The sequence below is a fragment of the Dendrobates tinctorius genome, unplaced genomic scaffold (genome assembly GCF_039654945.1).
Source record: "Dendrobates tinctorius isolate UK_male_01 unplaced genomic scaffold, ASM3965494v1 ptg000004l, whole genome shotgun sequence".
Classification (NCBI taxonomy): domain Eukaryota; kingdom Metazoa; phylum Chordata; class Amphibia; order Anura; family Dendrobatidae; genus Dendrobates; species Dendrobates tinctorius.
In genome coordinates, this window is record NW_027361672.1 from 29075023 (window position 1) to 29092458 (window position 17436).

General features: G+C 42.3%; 1 protein-coding gene across 2 annotated transcripts in view; it reads left to right on the forward strand.

Moving 5' to 3' along the window:
* Nucleotides 1-662: 662 nt before the first annotated feature.
* The window catches only part of NEDD9 (neural precursor cell expressed, developmentally down-regulated 9), a 40414-nt gene continuing 23640 nt past the window's right edge, over nucleotides 663-17436 (forward strand). The window contains exons 1-3 of one of the 2 annotated variants that reach the window (XM_073566631.1): nucleotides 663-932; nucleotides 1286-1387; nucleotides 16459-16875. In XM_073566631.1, the coding sequence (XP_073422732.1) occupies nucleotides 16465-16875 (411 nt within the window). In that variant the 5' untranslated portion in view covers nucleotides 663-932; nucleotides 1286-1387; nucleotides 16459-16464. The remainder of the gene's footprint in view (nucleotides 933-1285; nucleotides 1388-16458; nucleotides 16876-17436) is intronic. The other variant, XM_073566627.1, reaches the window with a different exon arrangement.

The following is a 17436-nucleotide window of genomic DNA, read 5'->3' on the forward strand; positions in this document are numbered from 1 at the left end:
TCGAGGGTTCCGATTTTTTTCAAAATTTGACGGATTGCAACTGATGGCAAAAAACTGATACGTGAGAGGGGCCTAAGCAACATCAATCATAACCTATTGTCTCTGTCTTGTTCTGTGCCTGTTTTGCCCTTTATTGTACAGGGTGCTGAGACTGGCTGTATAGGTGTATTGCACATCGAGTGCTGTTTGATATTCGATGCACTCCATCTTTACTCCTCATTTGACATATTTGTAACTAATGGTAACTATTTTTAAGTGAATTCTTTCCATAAATGTTTTTTATTATCATTGGTTTATGGCGCCTCCATTTTTTCTTTGTTTTGCTGCTAGCTACACTTTTATTAAGCCCGCAGCACATCACATTCTTGTCCCTCATGTTAGGACACTTTGCTGACACACTGGAACAGTTCGTCAGCTGCTGGACTTTGAAGTTTCAAGAAAGAAAAACAAGAGCCTGAGGTAAAAAGAAGCAAGTATGGCTGCGGGGGGATTGGACAGACATTCCTTTGTCCCGCACTCAGCCTCAGCAAAGTATTTTTCTCTTTTACTCGGAGATCTCCATCAGGTCACAGGAAGCCATTTTGTCAGCACATAAGAATGCGAGCTGCCGTGTGCCGGCCTGTTATATGGAGCTATGCCCTGATATAGAAATCTCCTCACAGCACCGCGACGTGCGCGGGTCGGGAACTGTGCGCACCGAGGGGAAGAGCAGAGCCCGCCGCCTGCAAGCCCCGCCCCCACCAATCAGATGCGCGGGATGCTAATGACACGTACACTCTGCGAGTGCGACCCAAACAGAGCTCTCAGATAGCGGCGAGCGTCCTGTGCGAGTGCGAGTGTCGTCTCACAGGGTCCGGTGGACATTGCTGCGCTTCACCAATGTGGACTGCTTAACTCCAGAGACCAGGAAGGCTGCAAGCATGAAGTACAAGGTGAGGCAGCTTCTGAGTCGGGCTCTGCCTATATAAGGCTCCGTATGGCAGGCTGGTGCTGCTCCACAGTGGGGGCTTCCCAGTATGAGGGTCGCAGGCTGGCTGTGTAATGACAGAGGTTAACTCCTCACTGTGCTGCTGCCACAACCCGCAGGAATTCTGGCAAATCCTCTCCCCCTAATTAGACCGCAGGATCCCTGGTGTCAGCCTGCCTCAGGATGGAAACTTGCTCTGTATTGTTTTCCATTATTATGTTCTCGGGATTGGAAGAGGTTGGGGCAACAGTATAATAATCAGTGTGTGCAGTTTGCTTGCCACCAAGTTTTTTTTTTTTTTTTTTTTTTTTTTTTTAGGTTGCATGAAAATAACTTTTTACCTGTCACAACTACAGTGTGTAGCCTCAGACCAGGTTCACACGAGCACAAAAAACCGTCAGGTTCACCTAGAAAACTCAGGTTTGTGTGTGTGTGTGTGTATGTATATATATATATATCTCCAAAAGTAGGACAGTATGTGTAATAGGGTAATGAAACCTTTCCTAATAAATGGATTGGCCAGCACGTTCACCAGACTTGACCCCTGTGGATTTGTTCTTTTTGGGGAGTACTCAAGGACAAAGTTTATAGTCGAAAACCAAAAAGTGTCAGTGACTTTAAAAATGACATAAGAGATGCATTTCAAGAAATTAATACCCAAAGAGACTTGTGCAAAAATGTTTGTCGAAGCATCAGAGTCAGACTTCAAAGCTGTGCAAATTGTGATGGAAGACAGTTTGAGCACCCATGTTGATAAAATTTTAAGGGCTTTTGTATTATTGTTCAGAATAAAATGTAATTGTCCATGTTATCCTTGTGTTAGTAAATATAATTTTATATATAAATCAAAATAAATGTTATTTTCAGTCCACCTACTTTTGGACCACCCTGTATATTTATTTTTTTTTTTCTGCAGATAACTCACAAGACCACTTACACTTTGTTAAGGAATTACAATGACGACTTAAAAAAAAAAAAGTGCTATATGTATGGCATCCGATTATAACCCTCGATGCACATTCCATCAGTGAAATGAGAACCACACATCTGTACTGCCTCGTTGAATAGCATTGGTCCAAGTGCACTTTGTAGTTTGTCGTTTTTGTTTTTGTTTTTTTTTTTTGTTTTTTTTAGGATGTATGTCCATGGATACAAAAAAAAAACCCATAGACAGTATACAGATGAAAATCTTTTTCTGTGTTCAAACTCTAATCCGAACCTTACTAGTGATGAGTGAACGTGTTAAGGTGTTATCTGAGCATGCTCGTGTTCTAACCCAGTGCCTTCTGCGTGCTCGAATATCATGTTCAAGTCCTTGCAGCTGCATGTCTCATGGCTGTTTGGTGCAAACACTTGAAGGGACTGCTTGTTTGTTAGGCTGTGTGCAGACGCTGCGGATTAGATGCAGATTCATCCACGCGGATTTTGTAAAATCCGCAGGTGAAACCGCAGGTCAAAATACCTGCAGTTTTACTTGCGGATTGCTCTGCGGTTTTGCCCTGCGGTTTTTCATCTCAATGGAGGAGATGGCAAACCGCAGCAGAATCCGCAGAAAGAATTGACATGTCAATTCTTTCTGCGGATTGAAAACCGCAGATTTTCCACGCGGTAAATTCCGCACCGTCTGCATTGCGGCTTTTGATTCCCATAGGGAATCATGGTACTGTACACCGCAGCAAAAACTGCTGCGTGTCCGCAGCGGCCGGAACCGCAGCAAAATCCGCAGCGTGTGCACACAGCCTAAGACAGTTGTGGAGACTTGAACAATTTTCAAGCACGCCGAAGATGCTGGTTTAGCACACGAGCAAGGACATGTGAACAGCCCCATAGATTACATTGGGTATGTGTAACATGTACACAAAAGCCGGACATCTGAATGGAGGTCCTTACAGGATCGGTGCTGGGTATAAAGATTTTTAGACATTTTAGAGGCTACAAATCCTTCATTGTGTGTAATGGCTTCACTTATGGCACACTTTCTTTTTATGAAACAACTCGGCACCTGTCACCTCAGACGTCTCTATTTACTTGCAGTTATGGGGTTAATCTGCCTGAAAGTAGCATTTGAATACTGCCCAGCCCTCTTACTACTGACACTGCCGATTACTGGGAGAAAATGAACTTCTTTCCTCCCTGCAGCCTCCAGCTTTAGTCATGGAGGCGTGCCCGGAGCGGCTGCAGTCACTGCTCGCGGCAGCTGTAATCTCGCCCTGGAACATTGCACAGCTGTGCTACAGTATGGTGAGCAATGGCTATAGCTTCTCCATGTAGGCTTCGGGGAGGAAATAAGTTAATTTTCTCCCAGTAGTTGCACTCAGCCAGAAAACATTGTAAAGCTAGTCACCTGCAGATTAAAGGGCATGTCACTCTAAGAGATATCGCTAGCAATATCGCTATAACTAGTGACGTTATAGCGATATTGCTAGCGATATCTCTGTGTCTGATACCTACCTACGACCGGCTCCCCGCTGGTTATCGCTGATCGCGCGAGAACGTTCAGGACTGTTTCTCGTCGTCAGCTTCCTGTGGCGCTTCCTGCTGTGAGGACGAGCGACGCGTGGAGCCGGGCGGGAGGACGCAGGATCGCCTAGTGTGACAGGTAAGTAGCGACCCCCGACCCCAGCGATGTCGCTAGTGAGATCTGCCTATGTGGCAGCTCACTAGCGACCACTTAGCGATGTACCAGCGATCCTGACCGCGTCATATCACTAGTCGGGATCGCTAGTACATCGCTAAGTGTGACAGTACCTTAACTCCATATCAGCAGATAAATGGCTTTTCTGAGTTCACTGGTGTTATTTATGGCCAAAGTCAGGGCTACATGGCGACTAAGTGACGTGAAGTCTCAGACAGGTTTCAGGACCGAGAAACTTCTGCAACTTGTCTTGACTTCTTGTCACGTGGGTACGTTAGTGTAGCTGTTTTGAAGCAACTCATTCACAGAGTGGTCACAAGCAAGTTGCAGTTAAGGTACTGTCACACTTAGCGATGTACCAGCGATCCCGACCAGCGATATGACGCGGTCAGGATCGCTGGTACATCGCTAAGTGGTCGCTAGTGAGCTGCCACATAGGCAGATCTCACTAGCGACATCGCTGGGGACGGGGGTCGTTACTTACCTGTCACACCAGGCGATCCTGCGTCCTCCCGCCCGGCTCCACGCGTCGCTCGTCGTCACAGCAGGAAGCGCCGCAGGAAGCTGACGACGAGAAACAGTCCTGAACGTTCTCGCGCGATCAGCGATAACCAGCGGGGGAGCCGGTCGTAGGTAAGTATCAGACATAGCGATATCGCTAGCAATATCGCTATAACGTCACTAGTTATAGCGATATTGCTAGCGATATCTCTTAGTGTGACATGCCCTTTAGATTGTGATTTCTGATAGTCGTTTCTGGCTAAAAGAAAAAATGTAGCTGGTTCTGATTTTAGACTAGTCATATCATCTGATGCATGCTGCAACATAGTAACTGACTGTCATTGAATGCAATGTCACAATGCAATATTGTGATATCCTTGTCATATGACTAAAGTCAGATTGTAACCCTGGCCTACATGAGCATATACGAAGCATCGACTGAATTATCGTCTCACATTTGTTTACATTTTTGTGAAATAATGAAATCATGAGCTAGCCAATATTGGGTTTAAATGGACCTCAATGCTTGAGCCAGTAAACAATTTTATTTGCTTATATTGCGCCATTAATTTTCACAACACTTTACAGACCTCTTCATCACTGTCCCCATTGGGGCTCACAATCTAAATTTGCCTCTCTTTGGAGTGTGGGAGGAAACCCAAACAAACACGGGGAGAACCTACAAAACTCCTTGCAGATGTTGTCCTTTGTGGGACTTGAACCCAGAACCCCAGAATAGCAAGGCTCAGCTTTCCAAGCACTTTAGTAGGCTGCTTTCACACTTCTGTTCTGCGGTCTGAATACAGAACTGCCACCGTTTTGCTGTTGATGAGGCTGTTGATTTCAGTTTGGAAGTTCCACAGTCAGTCCGAGAATCTGGACCATAAAATATGAAATCTGTCATTTATGCCTACTAGGCAGTTACCCTGGGACAGTAGACTGGTTGGTTGGTCGGGCCTGGTAGTCCTATAAGAGCACAGTATGTGTGTTTCATGGACATGTGAAACCAGCTTTTCAGCAATAAGAGTTTATAAGGTTCTCCCGATGCGTCCAATCGGAGTATGCGCATTGAGCTGATGAAGCCGATGACCTTACGCTTGCTTTATTCACCGCAGCCCATGGACTTATCTTGGTGTGTAGTAGACCATTTAGTACTCAATGCTAAAAAGGCTGCTTTTGACATGGACATGTTTAAACTGCTCAACTCCAGCTGTATAATGAGATGCTAGTTTAGTGGACCCAAGCCAGTAAGTTAATACTAGTCTATTTGACAGATGATCAACAGATTTTACTCATTTATATGAGCACTCTGATGATCTTTTTTTTTTTTTTTTTTTTTTTCCCCTCAAACATGGAGTATCTTGTAATGTATCTTATAGTATGAATGTAACTTGTGTACTAGAGATGTCAGATTACGATGTATGCAACGCTAGTTATCTACTATATAAAAAGGCGAAGGGTCGGCATCTACAAGCTGTCAAGATGAGGGATTCGTGTTTCAGCATGTCTATGTCCTTACTTTATATACATGACGTTGTGTCTACTGTAAGGCCCAGAACAAGCTCTTTGTGATTGCTGCTTGACATGTTATCTGTACTGAAATAAGACAGCTCGACAAGGCCCAGCAGCACAATGTGCTACTTATTCTTAAGGGTGCACTCAGAAATCTTCATTTGGCAGCACTGAGCCTGCTACTCCTATTCATCTAGTTGTGGGGCTTCTTGTTTGTACCCATAGTATGGGTTTTGTTTCAGACTGAGTCATCACTTGCCCATACAATTTCTTAGGCTCCGTGCCCATGAGCAGCAATAGTAGCGTTTTGGACCCTGTGTATTTGCTCTGCGTTCTACATTACAAGGACCGTGGATGGGATTTCTAGAAAACCCATGTCCACTATGCTTATTTTTAAGGCTGCGTAAACTGACCTGTGGTGCGGGTTTACGAGCCACAGCATGTTAATTTCTGTAGCGGAGACTCTTATCTCTGCATACTTTCCCTGAAAACTGTCATTAGTAAATCCGCAGGGTTCTTAAGACACATGCGTAATGTAGAGCGCAGCATTTTGGCCTGATCTTGGGCATGTAGCCTTATTGGCACTGCTAGCTGGATGACAAACTATGTACTGATCCATGAGCAGATGTATATTTCTGGTGTTCCTTCACTAAGATTTACAAGTGTTATTTGCAGATATTATTTCTGTGCAGGTACAGGAATGTATCAGTCACATCCATGGGGGCCTAGCTTGCTTAATATTGACATGAGGATGTACCGTAAGTGGGCAAAGCACGCAGACACTTTAACAAAATTGTTTCCCATAATGTTCCGTTGTTATATGAAAGTTGTTTGAGATTTTGTCTAACTTAATTTGCCATTCCATCTTGTTTCTGTTGCCTTGATAAGTAGAATAAATTTGAGGCTGACATAGAATTTAATTAACTATACTACCCCCATAAAATGCTGCATGTACTTTAGAGTACCCTGTCCCAATTGCTGCCAATCACAATAAGTTATGGAGATACTGCACAATTCCGAAGAAAGATTCTGTCCATGATGCAAGTCTCAAGAAATGGAATGAATGAATGAATGTAAGTTTCCCTATTCAAAGAACTGAAATTTGTGATTGTTGACTTGCCGAAGTCCCTACAGAGGTGATTTAAAAAAACAAAAGGGAAACCTAATATTCCCAACTCTGTGGATTAGTGTAATGCCTCCAGCTCTGTTAATTTTATGGAAAGAGTGTAGAAAGACAGATGGTGCTTCAGTATCTTCACTTACCGCACACCTTGTGGTCTGTTTTCTAAAAGTGCTATTTATAAAATGTCTACCTATCCACAATCTCAAACTTCGATTAAATGTGTGTTGCAATAAACGTCACCTTCTTCTTTCAAGCATGCCAGAAGCTGCATCTGCGGCTTTGCTACGTAGGAAAATATAAGTTTGGCGTTTTTAAACTATTAGCACTTGAAATCTAACTGGATAATATCCTGATTAATGCTTATTGTTTGAGTACAATTTTCACAAATCTCGCCAAAATACTATTATAGGCCTCATCCAGACACTTTTCTCGTATGTAAAAATGGGAGCATTGCTCAACAGTGTCTCGGCTCTCATTTGTCACCCGATCCACAAAAAAATTAAAAAAAAAATAAAAATCAGGACATCCGATCTGCTCCATAAATTTATAATGGGTAGGAGTTCTATGCATGGAAGACAAAAACACATACCTGACTTCGGTGTCGTAATGAGACCTTAGTTGACCATCTTGCCTCCTAGTTCAACTAGAGCAGGAGTGAGGAACAGGGCTGTGGAGTCGGTAAGCCAAACCTCCGACTCCTCAATTTCCATGACTCCGACTCCACCAGAATGGGCTCAGACTCCGACTCCACAACCCTGGCGAGGAACCTCCGGCCCGTCTGCTATTTACAACTCACAAAGTCCTTTCCTGTGTCCCACCGGGCAGATTCCCTGAGACCGGAGTGCTTGGGCCCTTTAATCCCTCCTTGCAGCACAAGCACGTTCACTAATGAACGTTGGGCGCATGCGACAAGGGATTACAGCCTCACCCTGGCCAGTGCTAGAGAGAGGACCTACTTTGTGGGCGGAGTCAGTGCGCTCTACACTACTGTCCCACCAGCGAAGACTGCAGTGACAGCCCCAGCCCCCTCCTGTGAGGTGTATGCCCCTAGGGCCTTCCTTTGAGCGTTATGCCCTCTCCTCTTTTCAGAACTCATCGCAGAGAGTCACCTGCTCTCCTAACCGACACAGATGTGGAAAATCAGTTGCGCGTAGCAACATTGATACCACCTAACATTTAACTAATTCGCACCCAAGGCTATGTGCACACGTAGTTTTTTTTTTGTGTGCGGATTTTGGAGAAAAAAACGCCAGGTAAATCCGCAGGACAAAAGTCCTGCGGTTTACAACTCATAATGGATGAGGTGTAAAACTGCAGCATTTCTGCACCAAACAATTGACATGCTGTGGATTGTAAACTGCAGCAAAACCGTGCAGAAAAATCTGCAGCATGTGCACAGCGTTTTTTAATTTCCATAGGAAATAAAGGTACTGTACAACGCTGCAAAACCATAGCAGAATCCGCACCGTGTGCACAAACCCTAAAGGAACTGCTTCTCTTTGGTGTGAATTAAAAGTTAATATATAGCAGGATAAACATCAAGTAGATAATTTTCGGCAGCCTCTGAATGATTGTATAAATATCCAAGTGGCCCTTGTCAAAAGAAAGTTGCCCACCCATGACCTAGAGCATGTGCAGCAGTGAGCAAACTTCCTTCATAAAGTCATATCAAACTATTACAAATTTATTGCAAATAGCCATTCAGGTAGTCAGAGGTCGATCTGCACTGTTCTTGCTCCAGACATGTGTCACAATTGAATTAGAGACCTCTTCATGTCCTGCACTATATTTCCTTGGGTTTCCTAGTCTCTAATGGTAACATTAACTACAAATGAGCATTTTCTTAATCAGGCCATTTAATTTCAAATGAGTAAAAGCCCTGTGAATTGCAGCTACGTAGAAACTAAACTTTACTAGAAAATACTCAAGTCTGTAGCAACATGGGAACTGTTTCTGGAGAGAGTCACAGGAATAGCAATAGAGGGACAGTAATTACCTAGGCAACACAAGACTCCACATATTTTGCTATGTACAGAGAAAAGGGGAACAGAATGTGCTTTGTAGGCTTCGAGTTTCTTACCCCTCGCATTCCTGATCCCTGTGGTTATTAAATGTCTGGTAACTTTGCAAATAGAGCTGTGAATAAACTCTAAAGAACATCCTTTAGACAAACTAACTTCTAATGAAAAGCATGACATGCCTTTCCATTTCTGGCACGCCTAATACCGAAATAGATGTTTAATTCTAATGTATTCTAGAGATGATGTTATGGGAAAGATGACTTTGCAGGGTTGGGGTTTTTAAAGGTTGTAGTCTCGTATACTAGACTTATGTTTGTATAGATAAATAATGTATCCCAATTCACCAAGTTTTGTGTTGGATAGTCTGCCAGTTGGCATGGCATAGACCACTGTTCAAACTGATCATACTTGAAGGCACAGGTCGCAAGAGCAGAGTGATGTGAGCTGTAGTCGAGTCTTCACCACTGCAGTTGGACTAGAGCAACGGAGGAAGGCTTTTCCTGGCCCCAAGGGGGATGAGAAAATTGTTCGCTTTACACACACAGCATTGAGGAAACATCTTATTTCGTATAATGTCATGTGTGGTTTTTTTTTTTTTTTTTTTTTTTAGAACACCCCTTTTAAAAGCCTTTACTTTCCTGCAACATTCATGGTCATTTGCTTAGTCAGGAAGTTGGCAGAATGGTTACAAATTCTTTCTGGAGGGATACTTTAATTTGGGAGGTACAAATATCTCTGGTAAATATATCCTCCTAGTGCCTTCATATTCACTGATATCTTTAAAAAAAAAAAAAAAAGTGACCCTTCATTGTGCTAACATTAGGACCACTAATAAACAAAAAAAGCACAGTTCATTATGATGATTTTGCCAGGATTCTGGTGTAAAACACCTTCAATTGTTGCAAAAATGTTGGTGTTTTTATACACTTCCCCAAAGTGGCTGAAGCTTGGGTGGGAAGTGGCTAAACTTCCAGAATGTTAATCCAGCTAGATTTCTGGCAGAGGCATCTGCCAATTCTAGGATGCAGCTGATTCATTATGTGACTCGCGCCTCTTATTGATTTAGTCACGTCTTACTCCAGCGGTCTCTTTTTCAAGACTAGTAAGCAAAACGCCAGTCTAAAAGAATTGGACCCATAGATCCAATCAGTTTGTTTTAAGAGAGGAAGGAACTGGTCCTCCTCATGCATGCAGCAATCAAAGTGAAAGTCTTTTAGGAAAGTATCATATTGTGGTTACATTCCTATCAAATACGTAATGGAGAAGAAAGCAAGTCTTACAGGAAATTTTTGAAAGGCCTGCAATAAAATCTTCTGTACTGAAGTCACTTGAAGCCACCCTCAAAACACTAAGATTAGTTATGAAAACATGAGGGCTATAGTAACATATACAGATAATAACCTATAGTCTCTTCTTTAATTCTCTGTAGAGAAATCAAGCCAACTGTGAATGGTGGGAAACCACATGGTACTAACCACCATCCAGGCATGTAGAGGGGCGACAGTAAGCTTATTCCCAATGTTACCCTTTCTAATTAGAGCGGTTGTCTGACTGTTTGAGTGCAGCAGTTGTGGGTTCTTTTTCATCTTAATAGCCACTTGCTTTATTACCTAACGAGCTGTTCCCACTCCAGTTCTAGTAGCCTTTGGCATCATCACCTTTTACTTTAAGTACATAATAATACACCTTGGCAGTGCCTGGAGTAATTAACCTGCGATTTCACACACGCCAACGAGTAGATGTTTGTGTTTTTACTTGGTGTGGCTCACTTTAGTCACAGTGAGATCATTTCACGATGTCATAATGCTGTGTTTCTTGCTTTTCTAAACTAATACTGTCATGGATGTGAACGTTTACAAATATTTTTATTAGCCTGTCAAATCTTGTCATAATCTATGTTGGTTAATAATGGTGTCAGGTCAGGCTAGGGAAGCTCCTCCTGTAGTAGTTCATGAATATATACATTTTGTGTTTTAAAGACACAATAATAAAGGCATTGTCTAGTTTCCAACATCCAGTTTTATACGTTCTAATATAAAATACTAAGTTTTATCCAGAGAATAGAGTGGTTACTTAGCACATCTCTGTGGCAACTGTCATACATTAGGTTATGTTCACATCAGCATGAATTTCATCTTTGTCAGCTACATGCTGTAAGGCATTCATTTTTATTTTAGTACATTAAATTTTAACAACTTATTTTTTTGTTTTGTGTGCACCCACTGACTTGACTAGGTGAGTTGTATAAAAAAAAACAAAAAAAAAAAAAACTAGTAATTACTATGTCCTCCTTTTTTTTTTTTTTTACACCCATGCATGCACACACATTTTATACTGGACGTGCTGGACTCTTCTCTTCCTCCAAATAACCATATTCTGGGGGAAGAGTTGAGAGTTCCCCAAATGCTTAGACTTTTGGCTAATATTAGCAAATTTGTGCTATGTTAGCAGTATATGAATGGGGGACTTAAAGGGAACATGTCACCCCCCCCCCCCAGGGCGTTTTTAACTAAGAGGCCACCTTCAGCAGCACTAAGGCTGCATTCTGTGAAGGTGGCTCTTTTGTTTCTGACCCCCATTAACGGCGAAATATTGACTTTTATAACTAAGTCCTCATACCTGGAATTAGTCAGAGGTACGGCGTGTCCCTCTGTATAAGCCACCTCCCAGCAGTCCATCAACCCCCCCCCCCCCCCGTAGCGTCCTGTGTTGGATGCTGGAGGGTGCCTGCGTTGTTCCAACAGTTCTCGGGCATGCGCAGTGTGCGCTGCCCGGGAACTGACATCGACATCCGGCTATCAAGCCTGCGTGTTTTGGAGTCCCCTGATCCCGCACCGCAGTGTTATGAAGTATTCACACTGCAGGGCTGGGAATCTTGTACCTGCGCATTGAACAGCTTTAGCTTCGCCTGCCTCCATGTCCCTCCTCCACTCTAGTTTTGCTCCTTTGGCAGCGTCTGATCATCTGAGCGGTTCACTGGCAGTTCAGCTGATCAGATGCTGCCAAAGGAGCAAAACTAAAGTGGAGGAGGGAGATGGAGGCAGGCAAAGCTAAAGCTGTTCAATGCGCAGGTGCAAGATTCCCAGCCCCGCAGTGTGAGTACTTCATAACACACTGCAGGGCGGGAACAGGGGACTCCAAAACACGCAGGCTTGATGGCCTGATGTCACTGCGCATGCCGGAGAACTGTTGGAACAACGCAGGCACCCTCCAGCATCCAAGACAGGAGGAGGCAGTGCCGGACGCTACAGAGGGGTTGATGGACAGCTGGGAGGTGGCTTATACAGAGGGACACGCCATACCGCTCTGACTGATTCCAGGTATGAGGACCTAATTATAAAATTCAATATTTCGCCGTTGATGGGGGTCAGAAACAGAAGAGCCACCTTCAAAGAATGCAGCCTTAGTGCTGCTGAAGGTGGCTCTTTTAATGCCCTGGGGGGGGGGTGACGGGTTTCCTTTTAAGAAATGTTTACATTGAAATTTTGAGATTTCAACTTGAACCCAAGGTTTATTATTCCAATATGTGAAGGCATATTTCTCACAAAGGCTATTTGTAAGTTGTATATTATGGGTGAAATAACGTTCTGCTACTTTTATGGACCATGCATGCTTAAGTCAGACAAAACTGATTTCGACCACAAGAAATGTTTGGTTGTTTTCGGAAACCACACAATAGTTTCAACCGATTAACGATCGTTATTGCAATGTTTTGGCCGATGTTGGGCACTAGCTGAATCTATGGCTGAAGAAATCTATACAGGCTGTTTGTTTCTCTTTTACTGCTAACAAACATCCAATCATTTGATTGATGGCCCGTTACTGTCTTGTGTATGAACGCCATTAGGAGCACTAGATAAAAGTACATAACCTTAACATGATTTTGGTCTAACAGCATGAATACCATTTTGCTGCATCCAGTTCACAGGAATAAAGGCAATCGATAACTGATCAGTTTTTCAATTAATCTAGGGCTCCCTGATCTTGTCAGTCTTCTCTGTCCAGCAAATTTTGTTGTTTCTTCGATCTTTACTACTTGGGGTCAAAGTAAGTGACCGATTTTGAATTGGGTGTCACTTCATTGTGTATGTATGAAAAATCTACAGTATATTGACACACCTATAATTTACCTGACATGGGACGTGACCATTTGCAGCTTTACTGGTTACAGAGAATGATGTTTATGATGGTTACGATTCTTCAAGGTGATTTAGATATAGCACCTTCCTTTCTCATGAGTGAATAATTAACAAAGTTTTATTGTTGCACTTCTAAAATATCAAGTACAATGCACTGGACGTTGAACTAGCTTAATGGACTGTACAAACATCCTTCACTTTAGTGTCTTCAACATATGACTCAATGAGCAATGCTATTCAGATACTAAAGTTTCCACATAAAGTCACACTTTATTTCACTCGGGTTACAGCTGATAAGAAGTCCTATACACTCAGACTATCAAAAAAGAAAAAAAAAGTACTTTTGCTTTTCACCCTATAGTTTGCAGGAATTATATAAATGCTAATTATTCCCAGCATTGATACATCTGTCATTTTTAGAGTGTGTATATATTAATGTGAAGGTTTTTTCCCCTCCAATTCATGCTGAATGCTGCAGCTAGGATGTCCAATCCCTAATCCGATGCCTCCACCCTGTGCCAGTTATTGCACTGGTTGCCCATCTGCTGCAGAATACAATATAAAACTTGACACTCTCTCACCCACAAAGCTCTCCACAGTTTTGCTCTGCCCTACATCTCCTACCTCATGTCTATCACCTACCCGCGTCCTCTATTCTGCTAATGTCCTAAGACTAACATCTTCAATAATTCTAACCTCGCTCCCATCTCCAAGACTTCTCTCCTGCTGAGCAAGTGCTCTGGAATGTTCTCCTTACAATGTGTACTGATGGTGCGCTCTTCTAACAAACCCATGACACTTCTCATCAGAGCCGGCTACACAGTGCATGGTCACATTTGAATGTAATATCGCACAGTGGCAATGGAGCTCGTACTGAGCATACGTCGGAAATTGACAACCGATACATGCTCAGTAGAACTGGGACTAGCCCAGCCCCTGATATAAATGTCAATGTTTCCAGGTGGGTAAGGAGGCTGCGGCAGTGATCACAGCCAATGCCTCACTTTATGATGTCTCATTTGAGTATCCCAGCATGCACTCGGGATTTTCAAATGGAATCTCATCAATCGGAAGTAGAATAAAAAAATAAAATATAGCAGTTAGATTAGAGAGGGAGCAATATAAACTTTTTAATTACCGTAAAATATATTAAGTGATTTAGTTTTACATTAAATACACAGGATTAAAATCATTGGTACTTTTGAACCACCGCTTTATGAAAATGTAAAGGATTATAAAGCCATTTTGGGTCCGACTTTGTCATGGTGTCCATAAATTTATCAAACAAGAAATTGCACAGTATACTGCACTGGTTCATTCAGCGAAATTCATCTTTGATGGAGGCTCCTGATTGAGACTAACTCAGAAGTGCTCTTACGGTGCGCTGTTCGGCAAGTTCGTGGCTGTCATCAGGGCTTGAGTCCGACCCCCCCCCCCCCCCCCCCCCCCCAAAACTGGATTTGGACGTATGTGATGACGGGGCCGTAGACTATAATGGTGCTAACGTGCACTCTTGCGTGCATCATTTACAGGCATACACCCAGATGCAGTCTACTATGTCTGAATGTCGGCCCCCAGTAGGTGTATACGCCTGAAAATGATGCACGTCAGAGCGCACTTTCGCACTGCCAACACTATTATAGTCTATGGCCCTGTCAGCATATGCATCTAAATCCCATTTTTGTGGGGGGTATTCGGATGCAAGACCTGACGGGAGCCAAAAACTTGTACTAAAGGCAATGTATAAGAATTTAAAAGAATGATTTTTAATGACTTGTCTAGGTCACTGCCATTAGAGCTTGTTTGTTGTGTGTTCTCTCCTTATGGTAAAGACCCGCTTGGAAAATAGTGAAACTTTTCTCCTGCTACCACTGCCAAAAAAATGTTATTGCATCCTTACGTCAGTCATATTCATGGGTTGGCATTGGTCCAGTGTTATCATTTCATCAGGCTGAATAGGTTCTCTATAGTCTTATAATATTAAACTATCACAAGACTAGGGAAAGATTATTACTCCTTCTCCTGCATTATTTTTTTTATCTTGCCCTTACTTGACGTTGCTGAGACTCCATTCTCTAGTAAGTATTATTACATTCCTAAGGATAACGTTGTATCTGCTAAAGAAGGATTCATGAAATATCTTTCTCTCATTACAAGAAAGTGTGTGATCACACCTTAATAATGAAAGGGAGACTTCTTGATTTCTGGTTATCTATAATGTTGTTGTTTTTTTGTTTTAATGAAGGCTTATAAAACACCTTGCAAGTGAGTCAAGAGCATCATGTTGTAGTAGTTTCTATTTCTTAATAACATTAATCTAACATGGGCTGAACCTGCCAACCGCCTTATATTTATAGGGGTCTCCCAACCCTCGCCGTATGGTGGCAGTTTATCTTGTCATTAGGGAATACAAGTATCTGTCCGATTTCTGTAATACCGATCCAAATCTTTTTCCCCTCCTGAAGAGAAGTGGCAGCCAATGGAGGCTGGCAGCAGCGATCTTATAGAGAACAGAGGACCGCATAGCAGAGTGAATTTTCCTTTAAAAGGAGGAGATGGGAGAGATAACAGCTGCTGCCCAAGCAATCAGCTGAAACATCTTTTGGCCAATGGCTGTCCACTGGGAATGGGGCCCTTAGGCTTTAGGTTAGAAAAGGAAGATGTTGGGTAACTGGGACTTATCTACAGCTAAACAATATCTAATTGTTCCAATGGTAAATATTACCTTTTCACTGTTTTCTGTGTGAAATCAAACACAACTTGGATATCCAAGGATAAATGGTTCACTGTCAGGTGAATTGCTTTCAGTGTTGGTTCATGGTAACAATAGGCAAACATGAATATTCACAATGGGAACCCTCAGTGCTGATTGCAACCAGTCTGTGCAATGTAAATCAGCGATCAGATTATCTGTGTGATAACTAGCAATGTGGTGTTTGTTTTTTGTTTTTTTTGTTTTGTTTTTTCCACAAGGGAATCCGCTATGACTTTTAGGCTGTATTCACACACAGCGTTTTTTTTTTCGCGTTTTTCCCGCGGATTTACCAAAAAAATCCGCTGAAAAAAAAAAAGCTTAAAAGAAGCTTCCCATTCATTCTAATGCATTTTGCACTTTTTGTGCATATTGATGTGTTTTTTTTATCTAAAAAAAAAAAAAAAAAAAACCGCTTTGCGGGAAAAAAACGCAGCATGCTCATAAAATTTTGCGGTAAATTCCGCATTTTTCACTATTTTCTGTGTGTCTGGGGAAAAAAACTGGCAAAAATGCGCAGAAAAAAACGCATGTTTTCTGGGAAGGAGTCCTGTTTTTATGCAGAAATTTTCTGCATACGTGTGCACATAGCCTTAAAGTACAGCAAAATATTGCCCAGTTTCATGGAAAAATGAAGAGACTGAGAAAATTAGTTTCGGATTATTGGTCTTTTGACAATTGATGGATTTTGTATGACTCATGCATGTATTTGAACAAACATCTTTTAGCATTTTTAATATTTCTATTGCTATAATTAAAAAAATTTTTTTTTTTTTTTTTTTTTTTTTTTTTTCTTTTTGTGTTTTAGAATCTTATGGCAAGGGCTTTGTTTGATAATGTTCCAGAATGTGCAGAAGAACTGTCTTTCCGGAAAGGGGATATCTTAACAGTGATTGAGCAGAACACTGGAGGTTTGGAAGGGTGGTGGCTCTGCTCATTGCATGGACGCCAAGGTATCGCGCCAGGAAATAGACTGAAGCTTCTTATTGGCCCTGTGTCAGACAGTTCTAAGCATGACCTTCCAAAGCAAGAAGCATCGCCTCAATCCTGCTACCAACATCAGATTTATCAAGTTCCGCAAAGTTCTTTTCAGGATTCTGTCTATCATGTTCCTCCATCTCAGCATAGTCCAGCCACATTAAAGTCTTTCAGGAGTCATGGCTTAGAAGACCTAAAGCAAGTTCCACAGTTTGTGGATAGTATGGGTGGTTCTCCAGGTGCTAAGGTAAGTTTATTACATTAACATCTGTTCTTGAAAGTGTAAGGCCATACAGTGCTACCAATATGTAGCAATAGTGCAGCCTACAAAAACATTTTGGGTAATGCTGCTTTTACACTTACCGTGTTTTTTGCGGGCCGATTTTACGGCCCCAATAGATTACTATGGGGCTGCAAAATCGGCCCCAAAAAATTACACGGTGTGCCTTACGGCCGTGGGGGCCGTATTTGCGGCCATGGTAAAAGATCAAGCTGGCTCGATCTTTTTCACGGCGTACGGACAAGGCCCCCATTGTAAATCAATGGGGCCGCAAAAACAAACACAAGTTTGTTTTTGCGGTACACCGTGAATTCCGTTGTGTGGTTTGTTTGGTTTTTTTTTGTTTTTTTTTTTTTTTTTGTAATACTATTTCCATAGTGTTGGAAAAATGAAAAAACGGCGATCCGCAAGCTTTATTGCAGAGGACCTTAAAAAATTGCGGCGATAAGGGCCGCAAAAAATATGGTAAGTGTAAAAGTAGCCTTACGGCTATTTTACCCGACAAAGTCCTTGCTTGAAAAACAGTCG